General features: G+C 40.2%; 2 protein-coding genes across 2 annotated transcripts in view; one reads left to right on the top strand and one right to left on the bottom strand.

The window, feature by feature from the left end:
• Positions 1–364: 364 nt before the first annotated feature.
• Positions 365–15,621, bottom strand: LOC134800858 (uncharacterized). The gene is made up of 8 exons (XM_063773415.1): positions 15,394–15,621; positions 15,097–15,221; positions 13,220–13,301; positions 7,427–7,477; positions 4,861–5,033; positions 3,001–3,098; positions 1,989–2,079; positions 365–1,529 (listed from the first exon to the last, which is right to left on the bottom strand). Exons 1-8 carry the CDS (start codon positions 15,473–15,475, stop codon positions 1,419–1,421), a joined length of 813 nt encoding a protein of 270 aa, XP_063629485.1. The 5' UTR covers positions 15,476–15,621; the 3' UTR covers positions 365–1,418.
• A 1,001-nt stretch (positions 15,622–16,622) lies between these two features.
• The window catches only part of LOC134800844 (activin receptor type-1), a 33,297-nt gene continuing 22,107 nt past the window's right edge, over positions 16,623–27,812 (top strand). The window contains exons 1-5 of the mRNA XM_063773401.1: positions 16,623–16,750; positions 17,555–17,654; positions 20,581–20,757; positions 21,942–22,151; positions 24,300–24,400. Of these exons, the coding sequence (XP_063629471.1) occupies positions 16,642–16,750; positions 17,555–17,654; positions 20,581–20,757; positions 21,942–22,151; positions 24,300–24,400 (697 nt within the window). The 5' untranslated portion in view covers positions 16,623–16,641. The remainder of the gene's footprint in view (positions 16,751–17,554; positions 17,655–20,580; positions 20,758–21,941; positions 22,152–24,299; positions 24,401–27,812) is intronic.

Here is a 27,812-nt window from a genome sequence, read left to right as displayed (position 1 = left end):
TACTGGTATTTCTGCTGGGATATTTTTTTGATATTTCATATATTGTTGCAATAAGTTACATGAATATGTCTGGCGAAGAAAGTTTGAACGGAGCATTTTTCCGTAGAAAGATATTAACGATTTAAGACTTTAGGTATTTACTTTAATTCTATTATTATTATTCTTTGGAAATTTATACAATACTTTTTATTTATTGATACTTTATCATACTGGAAAGTTTTTTCAGGCTGAGGAATTACTGCGGGGTCCACTACCTTTATTTACTACACTATTACCCTACTTAGTGTGACCCACTCCCACTGCTGGGCAAAGGCCTCCCTACCTGCGGTTTTCTTTTGGTATGTTGAAAAAAAAAACAGCATATAAATTTAAAACTATAATATCAATAATTACATTAAACGCACGCAGCATTGTCAGCCATAACAATAAAAATTAATAATACAATACAAACACACAGTATTCAGCATTCACAATAATTCCTATTTAACTCAATATGTGAGCATAGAAAAGTTACATTATTTAACTATAATAAAACCATAGGCACTATTAACCCTTTATGAACGTGTTTTTAAGCGCTCCCGTCCAAAAGGTGACATAATAGGGTATTTGACTGTATTTAAAATAAATTATTTTACACCATGCATGCAATAAAGCACCAGAAGATTAATATAGAAACGTAGACAGCAGTTATTTTTAGACGCAATTTCTATTTTATATGAAATACTAGCATGTGGCGTCACGATCAAATTACATACTCTTTATAAAGTAATGAATAGAATCAGGCGTTACTTTGCGTAAATCCATATTGATTAAAACCAAAAATATTACTTTGCAAATCCGCGAAAAGATAACGTGCTAGTCAATCAGCGCATGTAAAAAATACGCAAGTAAGTATAACGGGTTAGCACTGATTGACTATAGTTCGTTTTTTTTTGCATTAGAAATAAGGTAAACAATCTTCATGTGTCTTTTAATTGGAAAACACGTTTTAAAAAGAAGTCACGGCAAATATGTAACAATTATGAATCTAATACGATCATTTATATTCTTCTGCTTTCGTAAGTAATAGTTACTGATTTTTAAAAAGCGTTTTTCAATTAAAAGACATGTCAAGATCGCTTACCTTCTTTCTAATGCTAAGAAAAAACGAACGTTATCTGTTCGCGGATATGCAAAGTAATATTTTTGGTTTGAATACATACTCCTTATAATTTTATACAGGTTATAAAATATAAATTGTGTCTAAAAATAACTGCTGTCTACGTTTCTGTATTAATCTGTGTCTTCTGGTGACGCTAGATGTCGACTATGAAATAACTCTCGTTTGGTAAGAAAACTGATGTATGGAGTTAGCACTCTCTCCTTACTTATATTTCTCTATGTTGTAACTAATATTCTGTTATTGTCTGTGTGTGAAGTCACGTCTTGACGACGTTTTCGCCCATCTTGACGACCTTGGCGAGGTTGTCCTGAAGAGTTTTCAGTTGGTTCAGCACGTTGGCGTCCATCAGAGAGAACGGGATGAAGGCCTGAAAATTAAGTTAAATAATTATTAGCCCTGAAAATTAAGCAATTTCACGACCGGTCTGGCCTAGTGGGTAGTAGAGTCGATGGCCCTGGGTCCGACTGACAGCGTGGGAACTATAGACGAGCCGATTTTGTATGGCTCGGCTATAGTCCCCACGCCGGCCCAATGCGGGTTGGGGACTTCACATACACCTTTGAATTTCTTCGTGAATGTATAAAGGTTTCCTCACGATGTTTTCCTTCATCACAAAACCTCGTGCTTGAGAGGAGGCCTGTGCTGTGCCCAGCAGTGGGACGTATATAGGCTAAATTATTATATTATATATTTTGTATGAACCGACAAAACTGACTCCGAAATTTTGTATGAAATCCTTTTAATCAATGGTCCTTATGAGTCGAAATAATCTAAAATTTGTTAATTTTTTTTCTGGAAACCCCCATAGACGCGATGTTAATGTTACCTGCGACTGGCGCAGCTGGTTGGGCTGCAGGGAGAGCATGGTGCCGTCCTTGAGCATGAAGTTGCAGTGGGCTTTGCTGTCCGTCGCTATGCTGCAATTATTATATACTTATATTAATCTAACATATAACACGGACTATAATTTTTATTGACTAACATTTGTAAGTGTGCTTTGAATGCTGTTTTTGGATGATATTCTCAAGAAAATATATGGCCATTGAGTAGTTTTTAACCCGCTGGTAAAAATTCACCCAAGGAGTTTAGCAAAAACTATATGAGTTTAATTAGATCCAGGTTCTTTTACTCTTGAACAGTCAATATTTATAGTAGTGGATGGTACACGATGGACACGTAGTGATACCAAAGAGAAAGTGTATAGAGGCGGATTGACAATGTAAATTATGTAGCCACTGTAAATTTACTGCCATCTTTCGACAGAAGATAAAACTGTTAGAACGCCATTTGACTATGATCCTTATTTTTTCACTGATATGTGTACTTATTAAATATTAATATTAACGCCATCTACTCGACTATAGGCCAAAGGTATGTATGGTACAATATTTTCGAGTGATGGCGCTATAATGATGTGCCAATGAGAACGTTCTCGTTTCTAAAAATTCCTTTCCAAAAAAATTTCCGGAAAATTTCCAACTTTCTCGAGAACATTCTCTTATTACCATAAATAAGTTATGAACAATCTTAATTTTTTTAATGGAATGACAATATTTACTTTTGTTAAGTTTATACCGTTTTACTCCTGGTTTCTTTATCAATTAGTTTTATTTTTTATATTGCTATGAACGGTGCCAAGTATTTGCTTTTAAGCTTCCATGGTATTTGTCTTATCTCTCAAAAGTAAAACTCTCAGAGACCATTTCCGAGAAATTTCCGAGAACGTTTCCGATGGATTTCTCTGTTCTCGGAAAAAATAATTTTGAGAACGGCACATCGCTACTCCGGATGTTAACATCTATGCCCCGTTGAATTTTTACAATGATAGATGTACTCACGATCCCACGGAAGGCATGACGGGCGAGCCGGACATGGACACCAGCATCTCGCCCTGCCGCGCGTGCCGCAGCAGCGTCAGCGGCGTCTGCGGCGCCACCTGCATACACAACAAGAGGATTAGAGGTCATGCCTTGAGAGTCCATCAACGTGCACACTAGCTAGCTAACTAGTTTCGTCGATCTAGGAACTCAAAACAAAAACGGCCGTTTTAACTTTGAACGCATAGATTGACGAATCCAGTAACATAAAAACTATTTTGATGTATTCAAAAGGTACTACACAATACAGTACGTAGCGGCCCCCTTTTTTCAATATCTTTCGTTAAATTTAAACAATTACGATTATTTAGCAGTGGCGCTAGTGGGCTCTTAATAGGGGGTATTACTGCAATATTCTGCCGCCAGAGTGCAGCACTAAGCTAGCTAAACTATAGAGTAACATATACATACCGTGCCTTAAACTGTTTTTTGACAAGTTTTCACAGACAATAAAATATGACATTGATGCATCAAGGCGGTTCGTTAACAAGGGGCTACCGGGAAACGCGAAAATCGAAATTCAGCTATCCGCCTCTTTATCGCTCGAATATGCAAGAGTGATAGAGGTTACATAGCGAAATTTCGATTTTCTTGTTTCGCGGTAGACCCCCAGATTGTGATGGATTGTGGTATGTGGTAGTAGCGCCCCCTACGCAGAGTTTCGCGTGATATTCCCTATTACATCACACCAAATTTCGATTTTGTAGACCCCTCCAACCATCTTGTCACACTTTTTAATAGGAAAGAAACAGGTATTTAATACGTACAGTCACACTCGGCATGACCAATGGCCATGGTATGGTTGATCTGTGTAAGATGTCCCCTTAGCGCCACTTGCACCATCCCACTAACCCGGCGTTAACGGGTTAAACCGTTAACCCAGTGTCAAATAGTACTGGTAACCATGGTAACTCCAGTTTAACCGGTTAACCCCGGGTTAATGGGATGATGCAAGTGGCCCTTAGTAATATATATTGTATATTTTTAATTTTTATTTATTTATCACTACACCTTATGAAACAAAGTCCCCCGCCGCGTCTGTCTGTTTGTATGTATAGATATATTTAATTACACAAACGGGTCTACCGCGATATAATTTCATTGTTTTTACCTTTAATTCCAACGTTTCAGCTGAGTTGCACCAGCTGTGGTCACGGAAAGACTGAAACGTCGGAATTAAAGGTAAAAACAATGAAATTATATCGCGGTAGACCCGTTTGTGTAATTAAATATGTGTACAAAACGCGAGAGTTTAAAGTGTTATGTATGTATAGATGTTCGATAATCTCAAAAACTGAACGGATTTTCATGCGGTTTTCATCTATCAATAGAGTGATTTTTGAAGAATGTTTAGGTGTATAATATTTTGTTAAGGTTTTGTGTAACCCGTGCGAAGCCGGGGCGGGTAATTAGTCTTGTATGTCACGTTACCTTGGGAGTGATGTCCGGGTAGTGTTTGGTGGCAGTCTTGTAGGCGGGGGTCTTGTACAGCACGGAGCGGGATCGTCGCCTGGGTTTGACCTCGGTCCCGGGCGCCGCCATCTTGTATGTCACGTTACCTTGGGAGTGATGTCCGGGTAGTGTTTGGTGGCAGTCTTGTTGTAGGCGGGGGTCTTGTACAGCACGGAGCGGGATCGTCGCCTGGGTTTGACCTCGGTCCCGGGCGCCGCCATCTTGTATGTCACGTTACCTTGGGAGTGATGTCCGGGTAGTGTTTGGTGGCAGTCTTGTTGTATGCGGGGGTCTTGTACAGCACGGAGCGGGATCGTCGCCTGGGTTTGACCTCGGTCCCGGGCGCCGCCATCTTGTATGTCACGTTACCTTGGGAGTGATGTCCGGGTAGTGTTTGGTGGCAGTCTTGTTGTATGCGGGGGTCTTGTACAGCACGGAGCGGGATCGTCGCCTGGGTTTGACCTCGGTCCTGGGCGCCGCCATCTTGCGCGCGGAGGCGTCGGCGGAGCGGGAACGGGAGGCACGGTTAGTTGTCGGAGGCCCTGTGGATGTTATTTTTGTTTATAGCTCATTTTTATGTCACTAACTATTGACGGTTAGTAATCTAAAAAACGATGTTAGCCCCTGAATAGAGCATACCCACTGTGCCTAATATGTTGCCTAAATGCCTATAGAGTATAGGTATTCAAAGAAAAGACTCATTCAATTGTATAACTTGTTCTTACGCAATAAAATACATTTTTAAACTAAGTATATATTATTAGAAAAAAAAACTATTTAAAGTTATTATGAATGAAACGGAAATGTAATATTAAAAAAAAAAATTAAAAATAGATTTAAAAAAAAATTACTACAAGATCTACTAACTTCCCAGTCTACACTCGCAAGCAACATAAATGGGTCACCTTGTATAAATGGACCGGACAATGTGCCCGCTTTTATAATTAAAGCCTTTAAATCCCAACTTTCGGGTCCTCTAGCCCATGTATTCAATCTAGCGCTCAAGTTTGGCACCTATCCTCATAGTTGGAAGACTTCGAGAGTGACACCAATCCTAAAGTCGGGTGAAAAGTCACGAGCCGAAAACTACCGTCCCATTGCCATCCTGAGCTCTTTCGCTAAGGTTTTCGAGAGTGTTTTGCACTCTAAATTGTACACTTTGGTGGATCCTTATTTAAGTGATGCGCAGCATGGGTTCAGAAAAGGCCGCTCTGTCAACACAAACCTTCTCTCGCTCGTCAACCACGTCTCGGATAAACTGGACGAAGGATGCCAAGTTGACGTTGCATACCTTGATTTCAGAAAAGCGTTTGACCAGGTTGACAACGATATCCTTTTAGAGAAACTCTCCGCGATAGGTTTTGACCCATTACTCCTAAAATTATTTGCCAGCTACCTGAAAGATCGCAAACAATTCGTCAGGCTTGGTTGCTTCGACTCCGATCCGTACCCAACGAGATCTGGTGTTAGTCAGGGATCCTTGCTAGGACCCTTTCTCTTCTCTATTATGGTGAATGATCTTTCGAGCTGTCTGGTTGATGGTAAACTTCTAATATATGCTGACGACATAAAAGTCGTGGTTGATATCAAAACCCCGTCAGATTGCCAATGCATGCAGCGTAACCTGGATGCGATATATCGGTGGAGTGTTAAAAACCGCCTTTCTCTTAATGTGGCTAAGTGCCATGTCATGAGTTTCACTAGGGCTAAGCAAGGAATACTGTCGAACTACCTCATTGATTGCGAGTCTCTATCCCGCACCCATTCTATGAAGGACCTGGGGGTGCTCTTTGATCCAGGTCTTACTTTTCATGACCATATGCGGTCTCTGGTTACGGAAGGGTTTAAGCGCTTGGGGTTTGTTACACGTATCTGCAAAGACTTTACGCATGTAGGGGTCTTTAAAGTTTTGTACTCTGCTCTGGTACGATCCAAACTGGAAGCAAGCTCGTGCGTGTGGAGTCCTTACGAGACAACCTACATGCTAATGCTGGAGAAGGTTCAGAAACGTTTTCTGCGTACTCTCTTCAGGAAACTGTACGGGTACTATCCTTTTATGTATCCGACAGCCTACCTGCAGGGCACGCTAGGATACAACGCACTAGTGACGCGCAGACTGTTCGACCAGCTGATAACCGTGCTTCGTATCCTGCGTGGTTGCCTGGACTGCCCCGAGTTAGTTGGCGAGGCGTGTCGACTATTTGTCCCGGACGAGCGTACCCGGTTTCGTGCTGACCGGCTGCGTCTCTTCGCGGTCCCGCCTGCCCGCACGGTCTCGCGGCGCAACTCGCCCGTTTGCCGAGCGCTGAACACGCTCAATAAGCTCGGTGCTGTGCAACACTCCTGCGATTTGTTTGCGGACGGCTGGACGGTTATTGAGAAAGATTGTTTGAAAATATGCGAGTTACTAACCAAATGATTTAAATGTTTAAATTCGATCTATTGTATGACATGATCTGTATGTAATCGTTTTGTTTTATTTTTTTATTATTAGTATTATTTATAATTGAACTTAGGTATAAGAAATGTAATGACTTAGGCTAGTCCTGTAAAATTGCATTTTGCGTTAATAAATTGAAATTGAAATTGAAAAAAATTGAAATTGAAATTGAATTGAAATAAAAAAAACTCTATACTGGTTGACACATTTTCATTGCGCGTAAATTGTTTAGTAAAAAGTCGTAAATACAGTAAAACCCGCTTTTAAGAAGATATAAATAAAGGCAATGTATGAAAACAAGTTGCAGAGACTAGAAGAAATCGTATTAAGAAGTATTTGTGACGTTCCGCGGCTAAAGGTACCTTATGGCGCTTACGCTATTATTAACGCCGCTCCAATACTATTGCGGTGCTATGCGACGTAAGCGCCCACCGCTATAAGGTACCTTTTCTGTGGAACGTCACATAAAAATGCGAAGACAAAGGCCATACGTACCCATCTTCTTGCCGCGCTCTGCGGAGCCCTGCGAGGTCTCGGTGAGGTAGCCTGCCCCAAAAGCACCCGGTTAGTGGAAACAACATGGCATGGTTGGGTTAGTTGTGAACAGATACCGGTTCACCGAAGATGGTGATAATAATTCAAAGAGTGAATGAAATTATTTTGACCTGGCCCCAATTTCACCACGGTGACAGGTGCGACAATTGTAAAATCACTGTTGCTGACGTCACAGGCATCCATGGGCTACGGTTACCACTTACCATCGGGCGGGCCGTATTCCTGTTTGCCACCATCATTGTATTATTTAAAAAAACTTTATTATATCGGAAAAAAACAGATATTTCTTTTGCGAAGTTTCTGACAATTGTCAAGATTTAGAAGAATTGTAGGTAATTCTTGACAGGTAATGAGTTATATGTCGGAATTTCGTGACAATTGTAGTGTTTCTTGTGACAATTGTCATAAACTTAGCAAGAGAAATATCTGTTTTTTTCCGATATAATAAAGTTTTTTTTAATAAAACAATTATGGTGGCAAACAGGAATACGGCCCGCCCGATGGTAAGCGGTAACCGTAGCCCATGGATGCCTGTGACGTCAGCAACAGTGATGTTTTACAATTGTCGCACCTGTCACCGTGGTGAAATTGGAGCCTGGGCCCTGTTTTAACACTGTGACAATTTTCACTTGACAATGACAATTCGCAATAAATGTATCAATGTTAGGTGTCAATTGTCAGCATGGTTACCTGGATGACATGGTTGCATATCTCCTAGGTGGCACTTTAAAATATAATCTAAATACTATATGGGACTTAATTGTACCAAAGTCCTTTTTGTGCTATACATATACTAATCATAATCATGTTACAAGTATGTGTTACAACATTGTATGTGTGTTGTATTATTTTTGCCTTAAGGTGCAGCGGGCCAATTTCGACTGCAGGGTAATTTCAACTAATCCAAATATAGTGAATAGAATCAGGCGTTACTTTGCGGAAATCCATACTAATTAAAACCAAAATATTATTTTGCTAATCCGCGAAAAGATAACGTGCTAGTCAATCAGTGCTAACCCGTTATACTTACTTGCGTATTTTTACATGCAATTAATATTTCCACCCTCCCACCGCAAAAATAAATACGCAAATAAATATAACAAACCACCACCAAAAGAACCGTTGCCGGGCGTCAGACCGTCAACAACTCCTGAGGATGCCTCGTAGAGAGGCGAAACACGTGTCGAGGTTTATTCTTTTGGTGGTGGTTTGTTATATTTATTTGCGTATTTATTTTTGCGGTGGGAGGGTGGAAATATTAATTGCATGTAAAAATACGCAAGTAAGTATAACGGGTTAGCACTGATTGACTAGCACGTTATCTTTTCGCGGATTAGCAAAATAATATTTTGGTTTTCATCATCATCATCATCATCTCAGCCATAAGACGTCCACTGCTGAACATAGGCCTCCCCCTTGGACCTCCATACGTGCCGGTTGGAAGCGACCCGCATCCAGCGTCTTCCGGCGACCTTAACAAGATCGTCTGTCCATCTTGTGGGTGGACGTCCTACGCTGCGCTTGCTAGTCCGTGGTCTCCACTCGAGCACTTTTCGACCCCATCGGCCATCTTCTCTGCGTGCAATGTGGCCTGCCCATTGCCACTTCAGCTTGCTAATCCGGTGGGCTATGTCGGTGACTTTAGTTCGTCTACGGATCTCCTCATTTCTGATTCGATCACGTAGAGAAACTCCGAGCATAGCCCTCTCCATAGCTCGTTGAGCGACTTTAAGTTTTGAGATGAGGCCGATAGTGAAAGACCACGTTTCGGAGCCGTAAGTCATCACTGGTAACACACATTGATTAAAGACTTTCGTCTTGAGGCACTGAGGTATGTCGGACGAAAAGACATTACGTAGTTTCCCGAACGCTGCCCAACCGAGTTGGATTCGGCGGTTGACCTCTTTCTCGAAGTTGGACCTACCTAATTGGACTACTTGTCCTAGGTAGATGTACGAGTCAACAACTTCGAGTACCGAGTTCCCAACAGAGACTGGGATGGGCACAACATTGGCATTTGACATAAGTTTCGTCTTGTCCATGTTCATTTTCAAGCCCACCCGTTGTGAAACTCGGTTGAGGTCATCGAGCATCATGCTGAGTTCCTCCATCGACTTTGCCATGACTACGATATCGTCGGCAAACCGAAGGTGAGTGATGTATTCGCCGTTGATGTTGATGCCAAGTCCTTCCCATTCCAGGAGCTTGAAGGCGTCTTCCATTACGGCAGTAAACAGTTTCGGAGAGATAACGTCTCCCTGCCTTACGCCTCTTCGCAATGGAATCGCCCTCGTGCTCTGCTCCTGTACTCGGACCGACATGGTGGCGTTACTATACAAACACTTCAACACTTCGATGTACCGATAGTCAATATGGCATCGCTGAAGAGACTCAAGCACCGCCCATGTTTCCACCGAATCGAAGGCTTTCTCATAGTCCACAAACGCTAAGCATAATGGCAAGTTATACTCTTCGATCTTCTGTATAACTTGCCGCAGCGTATGGATGTGGTCTATGGTACTATAGCCTTTTCGGAAACCGGCTTGTTCGGGAGGCTGGAAGTCATCAAGTCTGTGTTCGAGACGGTTCGTGATGACCCTTGAAAACAGCTTATAGACATGGCTCAGAAGCGTGATGGGTCTGTAGTTCTTCAATAGGTTGTTATCACCTTTTTTGAAGAACAGCACCACCTCGCCTCTATTCCATGTTTCAGGCGTTATGCCCTCGGACAAGACGGAATTAAAGAGCTTCTGGAGGACTTTAAGTACCGGTGTTCCACCCGCTCTCAGAAGCTCTGAAGTGATTCCGTCTTTGCCCGGCGCCTTGTTGTTCTTAAGCTGCTTCAGGGCCATCCTAATCTCGTACAGACTGATGTCCGGGATATCTTCGGTATAATGTCGGGACAGCTTGGCTCTTGGATCTCCTACCAAGCTGTCAACGGGCTTTGCGATCGAAGTGTATAACTGTCCATAGAACCTCTCGATCTCACCTAAAACCTCCGCTTTGCTCGACGCTATGCTGCCATCTTCCCGTTTCAGCTTTGTCAGCTGGCTTTGCCCAATAGACTTGTCCTTTGCGAACACTTTGGAGCCTTGGTTTCGCTCAATAGTCTCTTTAATACGGTTAGTATTAAAGAGACGCAGATCATGTCGCAAGGACTTAGATATACGTCTATTGAGCTGCCTATATGACTCCGCGTCATCGGGAGACTGCAACTGTAGCGAGCGTCGTTCAGCCATGAGGTTTAAGGTTTGCTCGGTCAATTTCTGAGGTCTATCTTTACGGCGGGATCTAAAAAACTTAGACCCTACTGTGTGGACAGTTTCCACTAGCCCGTCGTTGATTTCGTCCACTGAAGCCAAGTTCTCTAGGCAAGCAAAGCGGTTAGAGAGCTCGAGTTGAAAGCTTTCGGGGTTTTGAACATAGGCTCGAGTAGGTCGGAGCGTAGACTTCATCAGGCTGGACCTTTCAAGTTTAATATTGATATTCAGTGTGCCTCTTACGATTCGGTGATCACTACCGGTCTTTACCCTGTTCATCACAGATACATCACTGAATATCCGTTTCTTGTCGGTCATGATGAAGTCTATCTCGTTTCTCGTGGAACCGTCAGGACTCATCCAGGTCCATTTCCTGTGAGGCGGCTTCTGGAAGAAAGAGTTCATCATGAAGAGTTCCTCTCTCTCCAGAAAGTCGGCCAGCCTCTGACCCCTAGGGTTCCGTTGCCCATACCCAAATTGCCCCACTCTCAACTCATCCCCGCTCCTCTTGCCCAACTTTGCGTTGAAGTCCCCCATAACAACAGTAAAGTAGGTTTTAGAAGTATGTATGGCCCTACTTACGTCCTCATACATAGCTTCTACTTCATCATCGGAGTGTGACGAGGTCGGTGCGTATACCTGAATGACCTTCAGCGAATATCTTTTGGATATTCTGAGTATTAGGTATACCACCCTGCTCGACACACTGTCGATGGTTATTATGTTGTTTACGAGGGACTTGTGAACGAGAAACCCGACACCACCTTGGGACTGTTGGTCGCCCTCCCGGTGGTAGAGCAAGTTACCAGACTTCAGGGTTGTCGTGTCCTCCCCCTCTCTACGGACTTCGCATAACCCTACAATGTCCCAGTGTAACCTGCTCAGTTCCTCTTCCAGCTCGCAGATCTTTTCGTCAGTCCTCATAGTGCGTATGTTGTGTGTTACCAGGGCCAGTCGTCGTCGGGGCGGGTAGCCGGATCTTTGCCGGAGATTCTTAGCACCCCTGACCCCGCTAATGCCCTGACCGCTACCATAGCCAGAGCACCGGGGGTCGCCGGAACCTCGGGGCCGTGGTTCTATTGTGCTCATCATGATGGGGGGTGAATGCCATAATCGCCACGCTTGGCAGGCGGGTTGGCGATCGCAGTCGAGTACACCGAATTTGAGGGACGCTGCTGCCCGTCCACCGGTGGTCTTGGACGTAGTTTAAGGACATACCCGGGTCCCGGGTGGTTTTAATTAATCCAAATATCTTCCATGTTTTACATTATTAACTAGAGTCACACACAACACATCTTTTTCGCTATCCGGACATATATGGGATACCACATGGATAAAACATGGAAGATATTTCGTTAAGTTGAAATTATCCCGCGGTCTAAATTGCCCCGTTGCACCTTATATTGAAAATTGTTTGTTTATTTTGTCAAAATCCCAAATTGTTACTACGTTACTGACATTAATGTCCTTCTATTTTACTAAGGGCCACTTGCACCATCCCACTAACCCGGAGTTACCCCATTAAACCTACCTAGTGTCAAATTGTACTGGTAACCATGGTAACTCCAGGTTTAACCAGTTAACCCGGGTTAGTAACTGGTGCAACTGGCCCTAATAGAGTTAACATTCTTTTTATTCTAATGTAAGTCTTCCCAAATTAATTAACAACAGAGAAAGAAACATAGAGAGTGGAGATAATACATAAGTTAAGGTTTGGTCAAGCCCAGAATATTAAGAATCACAAGCTGGAAAGGCTTCTGAAGTTAAACTTTAGCCTTGACAGCTTGAGCCTTAATTAAACCATAATTGAGGAGTGTCTTTTCAAAAGGGCTTATTTTTTTGTATGGTATCCATAAAGAACTAAGCCCTTTTGAAAAGACTCCTCAAGTAGAACCCTTTTCCAGGTAAAGTGTCATTCTATGGAACTTTTTAACTATGTAAACAAACCGCCATACTGAAATTGTCTCTGAATGATGAATTTACTAGTGACTTTTGTTTACATAGTTAGCAAGTTCCATAGAATGACAATTTAGTACAACTTATCGAACACAAACGCGATTAGTTAGACTAAGAGAAGTCTGCAACAATTTTGATACCACACGCAGTGCAAGTGTTATTTATACGTCATAATTTCATAGAAGTTCGACGTTTAAATGAACACTTGCAGCATGTGCTATCAAAATCGTTGCAAACTTATTTTGGTCTAACTCTATAGATTGGATTTTTTGGGTAGATTGGCGCGGCTTGGAAAACGGTTAAAACAAGAAATAGTAGAGAGAATAATGAAACTGTAATGAAACTATACTATTAAGCTAGATATAAGAAAATTTGTGTGCCCTGACAGGGTGTCATGGAAGCTTCCTGTATAACTGTAATAACATCCCATGTACATGACTATACAAATAAACATCTTATCTTATCTTATCTTATAACTGAAATTTCCGAAGAATGTTAAGTATGTTATAATTCATACCATCATCGTGGGAGGTTGCTCTGCTCGAGTTTCTAGTTTTCCTGGCGGTGTTGGCCACTTCTTTCATGTGAAGTTCATTTTTCTGTAATCATAAACATTTGTAAGTATTTACTTTATAAGCCAAAGCATCTAACAGTCTAATGCGGGCTGTGCACACTCGCCTAGAGACTCCAAGACAGGCCGAGAACGAGTGTATACATGCTCCCTTCTGGTCTCGCACTTCCTTGTCTCATGGCTGTGCTGAGACTCTCGGCGATTGGATCTCGACGAGTGTGTACAGCCGACATAACACAGGGATTAGGAAATTGTGACTCTTTGGAGGTGAAATTGGGGCTCTTCATGCCACTCAAAAAAAAAAAAACACTGAAAACAATATCTGTATCTTTGAGAATCCTAAAACTATACTCTATCTATAGTTATTTAAATAAAAGTAAACAAAATTTACCCTCAAATGGCTCATTAAGCCAGTTGAGGGTAGATGAAAACATTACACGATCAAATAATGTAGGTTAAAGTCAGGTCGTTCAGTGACAGATCCAGGCCGTTTTGTATTTGGTTGGTTAACCAATGGTTTTGTATTTGGTTGGTTAACCAATAAATATTATAACTACCCGAAAATGTACAAATTGTTTGTTTACTTTTATTTAAATACCTAAGGCGCACTTGCACCATTCCACTGACCCGGGGTTAACCGGTTAAACCTGGAGTTACCATGGTTACCGGTACAATTTGACACTGGGTTAACAGTTTAACCACTTAACGCTGGGTTAGTGACATGGTGCAAGTGGGCCTAAAGATACAGACTAGTGATTTCTACTGAGGTTGATTCTCCTTGAGGCCGTGAGTTCCAGTCTCACCCAAGACAGTAATTTTTCCACTTTTAATTTTATACTAGCATAGTTCATAACGTTTCTGCTTGTTAAAAATTAAATTGTTTCTCCTTCTTAGTCTACATCCCTGGTCTAACACATAGATGAGAGGGGGGCTCACCAGAAGAGCTGCTAATTCGTCTTGCTAAGTTTCTGTCTTGCTTGCATAAGAAGGCTATCTGAGAAGCTTACCTACGTAAATATTTACAGTCATATCTATGCAGTGTGTGTTAATTTTATCTATAATGTTCCGCATTTCGGAAATTACGGTTACAAACAGTTGCAGATGTAGTGAATAATTATTTGCCATCGTATTTTCACGGAAACTTCTGAACGTGTCTTGATATTAGGCTTGAGTCGGTCCTGAACTAAGAACTATTAAGAATGAAATCCCATCAAGGACCGAAAGGAACTAAATCTTTTTGCACGCTCTTAATCGGTCTTTAGGTCCTTTAGTTCAGTGGGATTCGAGAGCGCTTGACTGAGTGAAACGTAAAATGGACGGAACGAAACGGTTTTCAATGTCGCTGGCACGAGTGTGAACGAGATGAAAGAACGACGTGACACTCCTAAGCGCGTAAAATATGAAGGAAAATCAAATATATTTCGACATATGTGATATTTTTTAATTATGTTATGGTGTTTTAATTTTTAATATCGACATATCGTATCGTACAAGTTAAATTGTATTCAGTTACCAAAGATTGGAAAGAAACCAATGAAAAATCGACTCCTATTCATTCCCGGCTCTCAACGACCGAACTGAACTAAAGGAACTAAAAGACCGAACTAGTTCGTTTGACCGATTGACCGAGAGCGGAGCGCTCTCTGTAGTGACCGAGCAGGCACAAGCCTACTTGATATTTCAGTCAGTCCCGGTACAAAAAGTACTTACAATGACTGAACTAGCATGACAAATACGAACGTTTCCGAGAGAATACGATGGCAAACAATTACGCACTACATCTGTACTTATGTCTTAAAAAACAAGATGATAACTTTACTTACTAGCTGCCCTATGGTTTTGTTCAAAACAGTGTTACTAATGGTTCCAAGCAGCATTTTGAATGCGAGGTCCACATTTCTGCACTCCATGTGTACCCGTGAGTCTATATTCGCTTTCTGTTCAGCCACTGAAATAATCAAACGACAGAAATTCTATAAAAATGTCGGAGGACACAATGTTTGTTTATTTACGTTGTATGGCTAAGGTTCCATATTGTATTATTAATACATTTTCTACGCTTCTTTTGCAAGAAACAATGTTATAATAGAGAAAACTTAGTTAATTTGCTATTTATTTACCGATTTTGTCAAGTTTTTTCAACACATCGTCTTTAACTCCAGTTTTCTCTTGTACGCGAGCGGGTCGCTTTGTTCTCGGCATTTTGAATACTTTATGAACTTAACACTATCTAATTACACTAATTTGTTGAAATATATCAGTTAATACACGAAAGCTAGTAAATACAGTAAGATAAAAAGTATTTCTTGTAAATTACACAAGTGACAAAATTCCCAAATTTCGAATGAAAAAACATAACCGACAAAATGCCGGATGGCGTTTTTGAAGCTTGTTACTTCGTAAACGCTTTGGACTTGTTTGGACTCCATAATTATAAAAATGTAAATTTGAGTTATTGTAACTTATCAGTCAATTAAAACTAGTAAATTGTAATAAAATAAAATACTCATCATAAAATATATGCGAATATTTTATGTAATTTTTTTCCTACTTTAATATTATAGCTATCTTCATAAACACACATAAACACAACCTAAGGGGCTACCGCGAAAACCGAAATTCGCAAATTGCGGGGATCTTACTCTTTTACTCCAATGAAGGCGTAATTAGAGTGACAGAGAAAAATGCCCGCAATTGACGATTTTCGGTATTGGCGGTAGCCCTACTACTATCAGGCAATCATAGACCTAGTATTACATAGATGAGCTATACGCGTGCCTCCGTGAGGGACAAAACATACGCAAAGCGACAATATTAAAAACACGTTTTAACATTCCTGACAACAAACCAAAAACAATCTACGTAATTCGGTCGGGTTATTTGTTGCCCACCATAAACTATACTAAATTTTTGGTGGGGAACAAACAAAAAGTGAGACTGTGACAAGGACAAGCAATAATACCGCTTTCTCTGCTACTCTTACTGAAATTTCCATAAGTGCATCTCGTTCGGTCGTTTGGCCCCCCTCGTGTCATCTCTAGTTATTGTACCTCTATGATGCAGGAAATGGTTTTTTTTATAAAGCTTGAAAGTGTGAACTTGGTGTGAACACGCTTAAGTAGATGCGTTTTGTTATCCATCAGTACTGCATGACAGTGCGCTGATACATTTTTTTGGAAAAACAAAACGCAAGGAGTGACCGGAAGTATACTTTACAATAAGTACACCACTTCCACTTTTCAAATTATCATCAAACAAATATTGTATCCGATGCTAGCCAAAACTCACTATGTCAAATAAATAATATAAATATTTATTAAAATTTATAGTTTTGCAATTTTTCTGACTCTTAGCAAATATCTCTCATAATGAGTTCAATTTTGAGTTCCGCAGTGCATTGTTATGATGAACGTAGAATGGCGGACGTTGTCATTGTGGGATGGTTGTTCACATTTTTATTGATAAATACTTGCCATGGTAAGTAATACTAAGTTTATTTACTTGGACTTCATCTAGAATTCATATTACACAACACTTCAAAAGTTCATGAATCTGCATTACTCACAGACCACGTACGAGATGATTGTTTTTTTCTACTCGTGTAGCCAGCTTTGTGTTTTTATATTTCAGTGTGTTTTTTATTATTGTAATTGCTCCTAACTGCGTTTTCAGTTTACCTTTGACAATTTCGTAAAACAATATGCTTATATAAATGATGCGTGCACTTGTACTACTAAATGTTAATTCATGGTAGTGATTATGTGTTTGGATTCAAATTTACTATTCTGGACTAACGTAGTAATATAGACAAACAACATAAACAAATTATTGTTATTCATTTTACGAACTTCCCTATGAAGTCATATCTTCTAATATCATACTATAGTTAATATGCTAAATAAAGACATGACTTACTTTTGGTAGTCTTAAAATTATTTATTATTTTTTATAGCTTTATTTATCCATACATTTAGTTACATATTTGAAATATTTATATGTATAGTATTTAATATGAATATTATTGTATGGCGCCTATAGGGTAGAAAGCCTCCTCCATCTTATTCCATGTTTGTCTGTCTTGGGCTTTGGTTATCCAGTTTTTACCAGCTGTTTTTACGACATCGTGGACCCATCTTGCCTATTGTCGTCCATCTCGTCTTTTTCCTGTGGGACCAAGCCACTTCGTTGTTTGCAATGTCCATCTGTTATCCTGGTTAGTCTTAAAATGCTGCCTTTAAAGTGTCCTGTTGTGAAACTATAAATTTGTTGATGACGTTACAGGAGGAGTCCCTGGCGTGGTGGACCCGGATGACGACTCCACGAGGAGCTTCGGATCCATGCAGCTTCTTGAGGACCCGAAGTCGACTGTTCACATTTACAGGTATGTAAGGTGTTTATACTGTATTTACTGTAAAGATATATTTAGACTCTTTTTTTTAAGGAAATTTAGGACACATGGAATTTTAATTTGTTTTTTTTTTAATTTCATAAAATCTCTGGGCCTACTACTAAGTATAGTCTACTGTAAATGTGTATTCTAGTAGATTTTACATTAAATAATCGTAATGAGTAATGACACAAACCTGGGGACATTATGTAGTATTTGTAGATACTGTAAATAACTCGACCGCATGTAGTTAGTGCATGATATTAAATATTGAACACCATAAATATGGTAGACTGCAGAAAAGGACTTGTATCACCATTAACATCTTTTATATTTGTACCTGTGGTCTGACAATAAATAATTTCTATTTCTATTTTTATATAAATAAAAACATGCTTTTTACTGTCACTATGCTGCGTAAAGGAGAAGGAATCATAAAAGGTGAGATAGAAATACCTAGCTGTTTTATATTGGAGCAGACAACACTTTAACACAATACACATATCTAAGTTTGTCTCTAAATATTCAATCTGACGTTATGGATTCAAACCCTGGCTCTAACCAATGAGTTTTTTGGAGCTTATGATATCTCATTTAATAATTACCATTTATCGGTGAAGTAAAACATCTTGAGGGAACCGGACTAATCCCAATAAAGCCTAGTTTCTCCTCTGGATTGAAAGATCAGATGACAATAGTTTTCATAGAAACTAAGTTGTTAACCCTTTTCCAGGCTGACAGTTCAAAAATGACAATCAAATGTCAGTCTTACACATCGAAAATAGAACACATGTTTGAAGTGCCGTATGTGGGAAATTTATATCCATTATTAGCCTGGTAAAGGTTTACTACAGTTTTAGGGATTAGTTGCTAAGCGGACTCCAGGCTCCTATTACCTGTGGCAAAAAACCGGGACAATGTTACCTTACCTTACTACAATTGTTTATAATAATCTTGTACAGCAAATTCTATAGTCTGTATCTTTAGGTATTTAAATAAAAGTTAAACATTACATGATCAAATAATGTAGGTTAAAGTCAAGTCCTTCAGTAACTGATCCAGGCGGTTTTGTATTCAACATCAAACATCAACATTTATTCAGCAAATAGGCCACAAGGGCACTTTTACACGTCATCATTGAATTTACATACATGCAAAAATAATAACATCAACAATTTTATAAAATAAAACTAAGAATTCAATCTAACGTATTACAATTACTAAGAGATGTATATGGTCTCTTAATGTCGAATTACATAAAAAATACAGATACAAATAAAAGTTAAACATTACATGATCAAATAATGTAGGTTAAAGTCAAGTCCTTCAGTAACTGATCCAGGCGGTTTTGTATTCAACATCAAACATCAAACATCAACATTTATTCAGCAAATAGGCCACAAGGGCACTTTTACACGTCATCATTGAATTTACATACATGCAAAAATAAATATGATTATTTTAAGTTTTATATTCCATGTAGTTTAGTTTTATTATTGTTTAGTTTGTATTTTTTGTCTCAATAAAGTCTCTTGCAAAAATAATAACATCAACAATTTTATAAAATAAAACTAAGAATTCAATCTAACGTATTACAATTACTAAGAGATGTATATGGTCTCTTAATGTCGAATTACATAAAAAATACAGATACAAAACACAAAAAAAAATTCTATAATATTTAGAGGTGTAAATGTCTCTAGGTGTCAGGACTATAAGATTATATAGTTTATCAAGTTATCCTTAGAGATGTATAGGGTCTCCAAGAGTCAATATCCTGTATAATTAATACATTCATTAAGAGAAAAGAAACCTACGAGAGCAGAATGAGGCGTCTCACTGTAATTAATTAATAAAAATAAAGTTACTAAGTATAATAGCTTGTGTTAGCTTAAACAGACCAGTCTCCACAAACAGCACCCGTTCACGAGTATGACGCGTATCTCAGCCATCGCCTCCCTCAACCTTCATTCGGGAAAGTGGCGACCCGATCAACGACGCCACCGTAAGCAAAGACTTTTAAGCGAGCATGACATGTTCAAGCTACCGGCCTATAATAATATTAAAATAGTAATAACATGTAGCTGTAAGACACGGCATTTTGTGCTCGTATGTTACATAAAAAGACAGTATAGCTTCACATAATTACTAGCCTAAGTTGACTTAGAGATGTAAAGGTCTCTAAGTGTCAGAAACATTAAAAATATAGGCATGTACAATCAAAAATAAAATATATAAATAAATACTTAGAGATGTATAAGGTCTCCAAGTGTCCAAAACTAAAATTAAATTAAACAATTTAATCAAGCGAGAACATCATTGTCTCATGTGTCAATTCTACTGGACACTAGCATATTTAATTCACAATGTAAAAAAAAAAAAACAATATTTATTTAGCTCTTATTATACTAATGAAATCAAGCTACCTGCTTAAAGGCATCTCTATCGTTTATAAAATCATTTACAGTGTAGTACGCCTTACTTAACAAGGAGCGCTTAATGTGCGACTTAAATTTGTGAAGTGGTAAATTCACTACATCAGTGGGGACTTTGTTATAAAAACGTGTACAGTTCCCGACGAAAGACGTACTAACCTTACGGAGGCGGTATTGGTTGGTTAACCAATAAAATTGTAACTACCCGAAAATTAAAAAAGTTTTTGTTTGTTTACTTTTATTTAAATACCTAAAAATACAGACTATACATTCAACCTGGTTTTTCAATAGCAGTGAGACAGTCTGCTCCTGGAGCAGAGTGGCCAATAGATCGGAGAGAGTGGAGAAGGTTGGAGGAGGGCTTTGCCGAAGCACAAAAGATGGGAGATAATAGAGAGATAATGTGCAACTGTTCTGTAAATAAAGGCTATTTTATTTATTTATTTAGTGAGACAGTAAAGACAAGATATTTATCAACTTCTCAGATATAAATGCCATCAATGTGAGTCGCCGTACTGCGACACACCCCAAGAATGCTCCGACGCGCTGTTCTGCTTCAAGTCGTCGGTGCGGGACTCCGACGGGGCGCTGCGGCACTCGCGGGGCTGCAGCGCGGGCCACGACCACGCGCAGTTCACCTGCCACCACAGGCCTGATCAGAGGTAATCTTGGACAAGTTGTGAAAAAATGAAATGGGGTTGGCCGGTCGAAGTATTTAGCAGATGGCGCCAGCATAGCTTGCCCTGCCGATCCCTAGAATTTTTTTAATGGAATTTTATGCCTTGGATGCCTGCCCTTTAAGCCAAATCTTATAGAAAAAGGGGTAAGCTATGATGGCGCCATCTATGCCTTTGACAGTTGCCAACCCCATTAGCCATTAGTATTGCTGGCTTGTTCTTTGGGTGACATTTTCTATTTTTAATTAAGTTGATAAAAATGAAATGGTAAAACGTTTCAGTATTATTGTCTTTTGCACTTAAAGTGTAAGAGTAAAACATTATAAACAGAGTCGGGAATAAAAATTCAAAACTGTGTGACAAAATACAGTACAGTGTAGTGCATAATTATTTTCCATCGTATTTTCACGGAAACGTACGAACGCGTCTTGCTATTTCAGTCAGTCGCTGTACAAAAAGTACTAAGGTTGACTGAAGTAGCATGACATACACGAACGTTTACGAGAAAGTACGAAGGAAACAATTATGCACTACATTGCGGCGGTAGCACGGTCGCATTTTTATCGCTTGTCACCATGCCTGTCACGTTCACAAGTGCGAAAGTGACGGGCATAGTGACAGGCGATAAAAATGGAACCACGCTGCGCCTGCAGTACATGATAGGATTACCACTTAGTAATTAAAGTAAAACTTATTTTACTTTTAGATGGCTTGGTGAGTCTATAGCTAAAATTTTTAGATTGCAGTTTTTCAGTCTGACTATTTTTTTTTTAATCCTTTGTCACCCCCGTAATGAGATCTAATAGTAATAATGATGTAGTAGTGAAGTATTATCTACACCACTACATCACATATAAGTATAGTTTGCACATCAACCTGGCCTCGTCTGATAGTGGCGATGCCAGGACGATGTTGCAACTACCTATGTTGGTAGATTTAATAAATGTCATGTCATTCCTCAGCGCCTCATTACGGACACATTCCATCAACACATGGTGAACATCTTCTATTTTATCGCACTCTTGGCAATTTGGTGAAGCCGCTAGTTTCATCAGGTGCTTGAATTTGTTTGACGGAATGTGCCCAGAACCAGTCTGACTATAAGTTTTACTTTAATTACTAAGGGGTAATTCTATCATGTATCATCATTTTGATAACTTTATTTCCAGCGTTCGCAAACGCCACGCGGGCCAGCTCAACGTGACGTGCTGCGCGGGCGACCTCTGCAACACCGGAGACTTCCCACTCCTCGCTCCTCAGGACACCGCTGTGGAACCTCTGCCTGATAATTCGTGGAAGCTCTGGGCCGGGGTGCTGGCGGCTGTGTTGACAGTCACGGCGGCCATTGTCGCTGTAGTGTTATTGAGAAGGAGTCATAGGTAAGTCTAGTGTATAGTACACCTCTGCAACACCGGAGACTTCCCACTCCTCGCTCCTCAAGACACCGCTGTGGAACCCTTGCCTGATAATTCATGGAAGCTCTGGGCCGGGGTGCTGGCTGCTGTGTTGACAGTCACGGCGGCCATTGTCGCTGTAGTGTTATTGAGAAGGAGTCATAGGTAAGTCTAGTGTGTAGTACACCTCTGCAACACCGGAGACTTCCCACTCCTCGCTCCTCAGGACACCGCTGTGGAACCTCTGCCTGATAATTCATGGAAGCTCTGGGCCGGGGTGCTGGCTGCTGTGTTGACAGTCACGGCAGCCATTGTCGCTGTAGTGTTATTGAGAAGGAGCCATAGGTAAGTCTAGTGTATAGTACACCTCTGCAACACCGGAGACTTCCCACTCCTCGCTCCTCAAGACACCGCTGTGGAACCTCTGCCTGATAATTCATGGAAGCTCTGGGCCGGGGTGCTGGCTGCTGTGTTGACAGTCACGGCGGCCATTGTCGCTGTAGTGTTATTGAGAAGGAGTCATAGGTAAGTCTAGTGTGTAGTACACCTCTGCAACACCGGAGACTTCCCACTCCTCGCTCCTCAAGACACCGCTGTGGAACCTCTGCCTGATAATTCATGGAAGCTCTGGGCCGGGGTGCTGGCAGCTGTGTTGACAGTCACGGCAGCCATTGTCGCTGTAGTGTTATTGAGAAGGAGTCATAGGTAAGTCTAGTGTGTAGTACACCTCTGCGACACCGGAGACTTCCCACTCCTCGCTCCTCAAGACACCGCTGTGGAACCTCTGCCTGATAATTCATGGAAGCTCTGGGCCGGGGTGCTGGCAGCTGTGTTGACAGTCACGGCAGCCATTGTCGCTGTAGTGTTATTGAGAAGGAGCCATAGGTAAGTCTAGTGTATAGTACACCTCTGCAACACCGGAGACTTCCCACTCCTCGCTCCTCAGGACACCGCTGTGGAACCTCTGCCTGATAATTCATGGAAGCTCTGGGCCGGGGTGCTGGCAGCTGTGTTGACAGTCACGGCAGCCATTGTCGCTGTAGTGTTATTGAGAAGGAGTCATAGGTAAGTCTAGTGTGTAGTACACCTCTGCAACACCGGAGACTTCCCACTCCTCGCTCCTCAAGACACTGCTGTGGAACCTCTGCCTGATAATTCATGGAAGCTCTGGGCCGGGGTGCTGGCTGCTGTGTTGACAGTCACGGCAGCCATTGTCGCTGTAGTGTTATTGAGAAGGAGTCATAGGTAAGTCTAGTGTGTAGTACACCGCTGCAACACCGGAGACTTCCCACTCCTCGCTCCTCAAGACACCGCTGTGGAACCCTTGCCTGATAATTCATGGAAGCTCTGGGCCGGGGTGCTGGCTGCTGTGTTGACAGTCACGGCGGCCATTGTCGCTGTGGTGTTATTGAGAGGATCTCATAGGCAAGTTGAATTCCTTATCCTTGTTAAGAAAATAACCTGGTTGATCAGTACTTTTACTACTTTACTTTAGTGTACTTTTTTAAAGGTCCAACTGGCCAGACCAGTATATGGAGTTCAAAAGTGTACTAACAGTTTTTAGGGTTCCGTGCCCAAAAGGTAAAACGGGATCCTATTACTAAGACTTCGCTGTCCGTCCGTCCGTCCGTCCGTCCGTCTGTCCGTCTGTCTGTCACCAGGCTGTATCTCACGAACCGTGATAGCTAGACAGTTGAAATTTTCACAGATGATGTATTTCTGTTGCCGCTATAACAACAAATACTAAAAACAGAATAAAATAAAGATTTAAATGGGGCTCCCATACAACCAACGTGATTTTTGACCAAAGTTAAGCAACTTCGGGCGTGGTCAGTACTTGGATGGGTGACCGTTTTTTTTTGCATTTTTTTTCCGTTTTTTTTTTTCATTATGGTACGGAACCCTTCGTGCGCGAGTCCGACTCGCACTTGCCCGGTTTTTGTAACGTCAGAAACGCGTGTGAAATCCCTAGAGTAGCATATGTCCGTGTCATATGCTTACTTGCTACCAAAGTCAGGGTGCGAAACTCCTCCCTTTGAGCAATTATTAGGGTTGACACAACTTGACGTCCCTTTGCGTCCACGACCACAGTCTTATTTGGTAGTATCTTTAATAGTGACGGTATCGTTCCAGACTGCGCGTGTCTCGCGCGGCGCTGCACAAGCTGGGCCCGGACTCCAACTACTTCTCCACTAATGTGTACAGCCCACAAGTCACCAGCGCTTATTATGAAGGTAAACCTCTAATCATTCTTATTTATAACTTACTTTTCAACCAACTTAAATGTTGCGTTTAAATGTGCTGTAAAAAAGGTGTATTCATCCCATGGTCTAATAAAACATGGTCTTCTATTCCCAGAGTGACACGGGCCTACGTCACAATAACATTGCCACTTTATTTCAACATAACATGTTACATGGGTACATTATCATGATCATAATAGCCTTTATTGCCAAAAACTAAAACAGTATTACATTAAATATATAAACAAATTTACTTAAAAACTAACACATCGTATTCACATTAGTGTTCAGCGTGTCATCTGACACATAGGCCTCTCCCAGCTGCTTCCATTCCTTTCTATCAATGGCTTTTCTGGTCCAGGTGGCGCCCCCTATCGACTTGATGTCATCCATCCATCTTTTAATTGGTCTACCTCTTTTTCTGTTACCGTCTCGTGGTTGCCAGTCTGTAATTATTTTGGTCCATTCTTCCTTACTATCCCGTGTCATATGGCCTGTCCATTGCCATTTTAACTTTCTTACTTTCTTGATTACGTCTTCTATTTTCGTTTTTGCTCTTATTTCATCTGCTCTTTTACGATCTTTTAATGTGATGTTCATCATACTTCTTTCTATTCCTCTTTGGCAGGTTCTAAGCTTTTGGAGATGTTTCTGAGTCAGTGCCCAAGTTTGGCAGCCGTAGGTTATACATGGGAGGATACACAAGTTGAAAACTTTTTTCTTAGCTGACATTGGAAAGTGATTACTTTTAAGTATCTCCTTAAGCGACCAGAATCTTTTCCAAGCACTTGATACTCTTCTCTCTATTTCTAAAGTCGTCTGGTCTCTGAATGATATAATTTGTCCTAGATAAGTATAGTTCTGTACATATTCGATATTTTCATTATCTACTATTATGGGCCTTTCTTCTCTGTTTGTCATTATGTTCGTTTTTGATTTATTTATGGTAAGTCCGACTATTCTGCTTGCCTCTGTCAGCTGTTGCAGCATGTGTTGGAGCGTCTGAGCGTTGTCAGTTACCAGGACTAAATCGTCAGCAAACCTCAAGTGGTTAAGTGTCCAGCCGTTGATATTTATGCCAAGTGTATCCCATTGAAGGTCTCTGAATATATCCTCCAGTAAGGCAGAGAATAGTTTAGGTGACAATGGGTCTCCTTGTCTTACCCCCCTAGCTATTGGAAACTCTTCGCCAAGTGTTTCTAATTTTATTTGTGCTGTGCTATTCGAATATATGTTTTTAATCAAGCGTATGTATTTTTTTGGCACTCCTTGCCGGATTAGAGCTTTCCAAAGCGAACCATGGTTGATTGAATCGAATGCTTTGCTATAGTCCACAAATGCAATGTACAAAGCCTTTCCGTATTCTTGGCATTTCTCTATAAGTTGCTTTATAACATGCATATGATCGACAGTTGAGAATCCTGCTCTAAAGCCAGCTTGTTCCATGGGTTGTTCTTCATCCAGTACACTTTCTATTCTATTTAGCAGCAATTTAGAGAACACTTTGTAGATATTAGACATAAGGCTTATGGGCCTATAGTTTTCAATCATGGTTCTGTCTCCTTTTTTATGTAGTAATATAATGACGCTTTTGGTCCATTGAGATGGTATAAGTTCCGCACTTAAAACGGTGTTGTATATCTCTGTGAGTTTTCTCAAGTTTTCCGGAGTAGTTATAGAATGTCTGATCATCTCATTTGTTATCTGGTCTGGTCCTGGTGCCTTATCGATTTTTTGAGTGCTAACCGCTTTTTCTACTTCTGACTGAAGAAATGGTGGTATGAACTCAGTCTCGTCGTCTACTAGAGTTATACTAGAGATCGGGGTGCTTTCTTCTGCTGTGTAGAGATTCTTATAAAAATCAGTTGCTGTTTGAATTATTTTATTTCTTGTCCTTACTTGCTTTCCTGTTTTATTTTTAAGATTTGGTATCCATTGTTTTGTTTGTGTCAATTCTTTTAAGGCTTTTTTGACTCCTCCAGTCTTTTTGATATGGTGGTTTAACACAGCTGTTCTTCTTTTCATTTGGTCCTTTTTAATGGAATTACTAATTTTTTTACTTAATTCTGCAATATCCTTAAGATTTTTTCTGTCTTTTCCTGATTTTAATATCTCCTTTCTTTGTTCAATTAATGACCTGGTCTCTGTTCCAATTTTTTCTATTTTGTTTTTTATAGGTTTCTTGAATGATCCATAAATTTCATTTAACTGAGTGTTATATAATTCGTCTGCGTTATTTCTTGAGTTGTGTACATAAATATTGTTGCTCATGACTTTATTTGCTGCATTGAATTTGTTTCTACTTTTTCTTGGTTCTTTATTGTCTATCGCTGCTCTCACCATTCGATGGTTGGTATTAAAGTTGAACTGGTTTAAAATGCTTATGTCTTGGAACACTTTTCTATTATTAGTTGCAATGTAATCAATTTCATTCTTGTATGATCCGTCTGGCGAAACCCAGGTCCATTTGTTCCTTGGCTGTTTTTTGAAGAAACTGTTCATGAATGACAGATTGTTTTCTTGGGCCATATTAATCATCCTTTCTCCATTTTTGCTCCTGATGCCATGTCCGAATTTGCCTACTATCATTTCTTCTCCAGTTCTTTGCGTTCCTATCCTGCCATTAAAGTCTCCTATCACCATAACGTTTTTACATGTATCTTGTAAGGTTGCTGAAAGCTGGTCATAGAAAATGTCCTTCCCGTTTTCATCATGTTGTTCTGTGGGAGCATACACTTGGACTATAGACCATTTGTTATTGTATCCTGGTAAATGTATATTAAGAACCGCTATTCTCTCTGATATACCCTTGAATTCCTCAATGTTTCTTTCTAAATATTTTTTAACCATAAAGCCAACTCCGTGGCTTCCTTTTGTTTCACCTTTGTAAAATAATATATATTCTTGGTGGTCTTCAATACTTTCCCCTAATCTTCGCACTTCACTTAATCCTAATATATCCCATTTTATGTTAGAAAGTGCTAGCTCTAGTTCGGTAAGTCTTTCTTGTGTTCTTAGTGTTAGGCAGTTCAATGTTGCTATGTACAGCTTTTCAGTTCTATTTGTTTTCAATGTTTCAGTGTTGGAACTATTTCTTATAGGAGCTGGAAGGGACATTATACCTATGGTTAATAAGTTAAAATATTTCTTTATAATTTTATAATTTTCATTTATATGTATTTTATCTTAAATTTTACAATAACACGTCATTTTTAATTATTCGTTAGCAATATCTTCCGATTCACGAAAGAAATTTCAGACGTTCGGGTAATTCTGTTTACATTACTGGCAACACAGGATAGCGCTGTCACATTTGACAATTCGGATCTAGATAACTTCATGCCCTGACCGTCATCCTTGTCGAACGCGTGTTAATTGTTATTTCCTTCTCGCTCAGTGTCAG

This window comes from Cydia splendana, chromosome 20, assembly GCF_910591565.1.
Source record: "Cydia splendana chromosome 20, ilCydSple1.2, whole genome shotgun sequence".
NCBI lineage: Eukaryota > Metazoa > Arthropoda > Insecta > Lepidoptera > Tortricidae > Cydia > Cydia splendana.
The sequence above is the reverse complement of the archived record's forward strand: the minus strand, read 5'-3'. Positions and strand labels throughout refer to the sequence as shown.

What these genes read in the sequence shown, in the direction of transcription:
- LOC134800858 (XM_063773415.1), bottom strand. Translation starts at nt 15,475, where the DNA reads ATGCCGAGAACAAAGCGACCCGCTCGCGTACAAGAGAAAACTGGAGTT. An exon ending in ACAAAACCATAGGGCAGCTA is followed by an intron (nt 13,302 to 15,096) that starts GTAAGTAAAGTT and finishes TTATGATTACAG; the next exon opens with AAAAATGAACTTCACATGAA. An exon ending in AGAGCGCGGCAAGAAGATGG is followed by an intron (nt 5,034 to 7,426) that starts GTACGTATGGCC and finishes TAACATCCACAG; the next exon opens with GGCCTCCGACAACTAACCGT.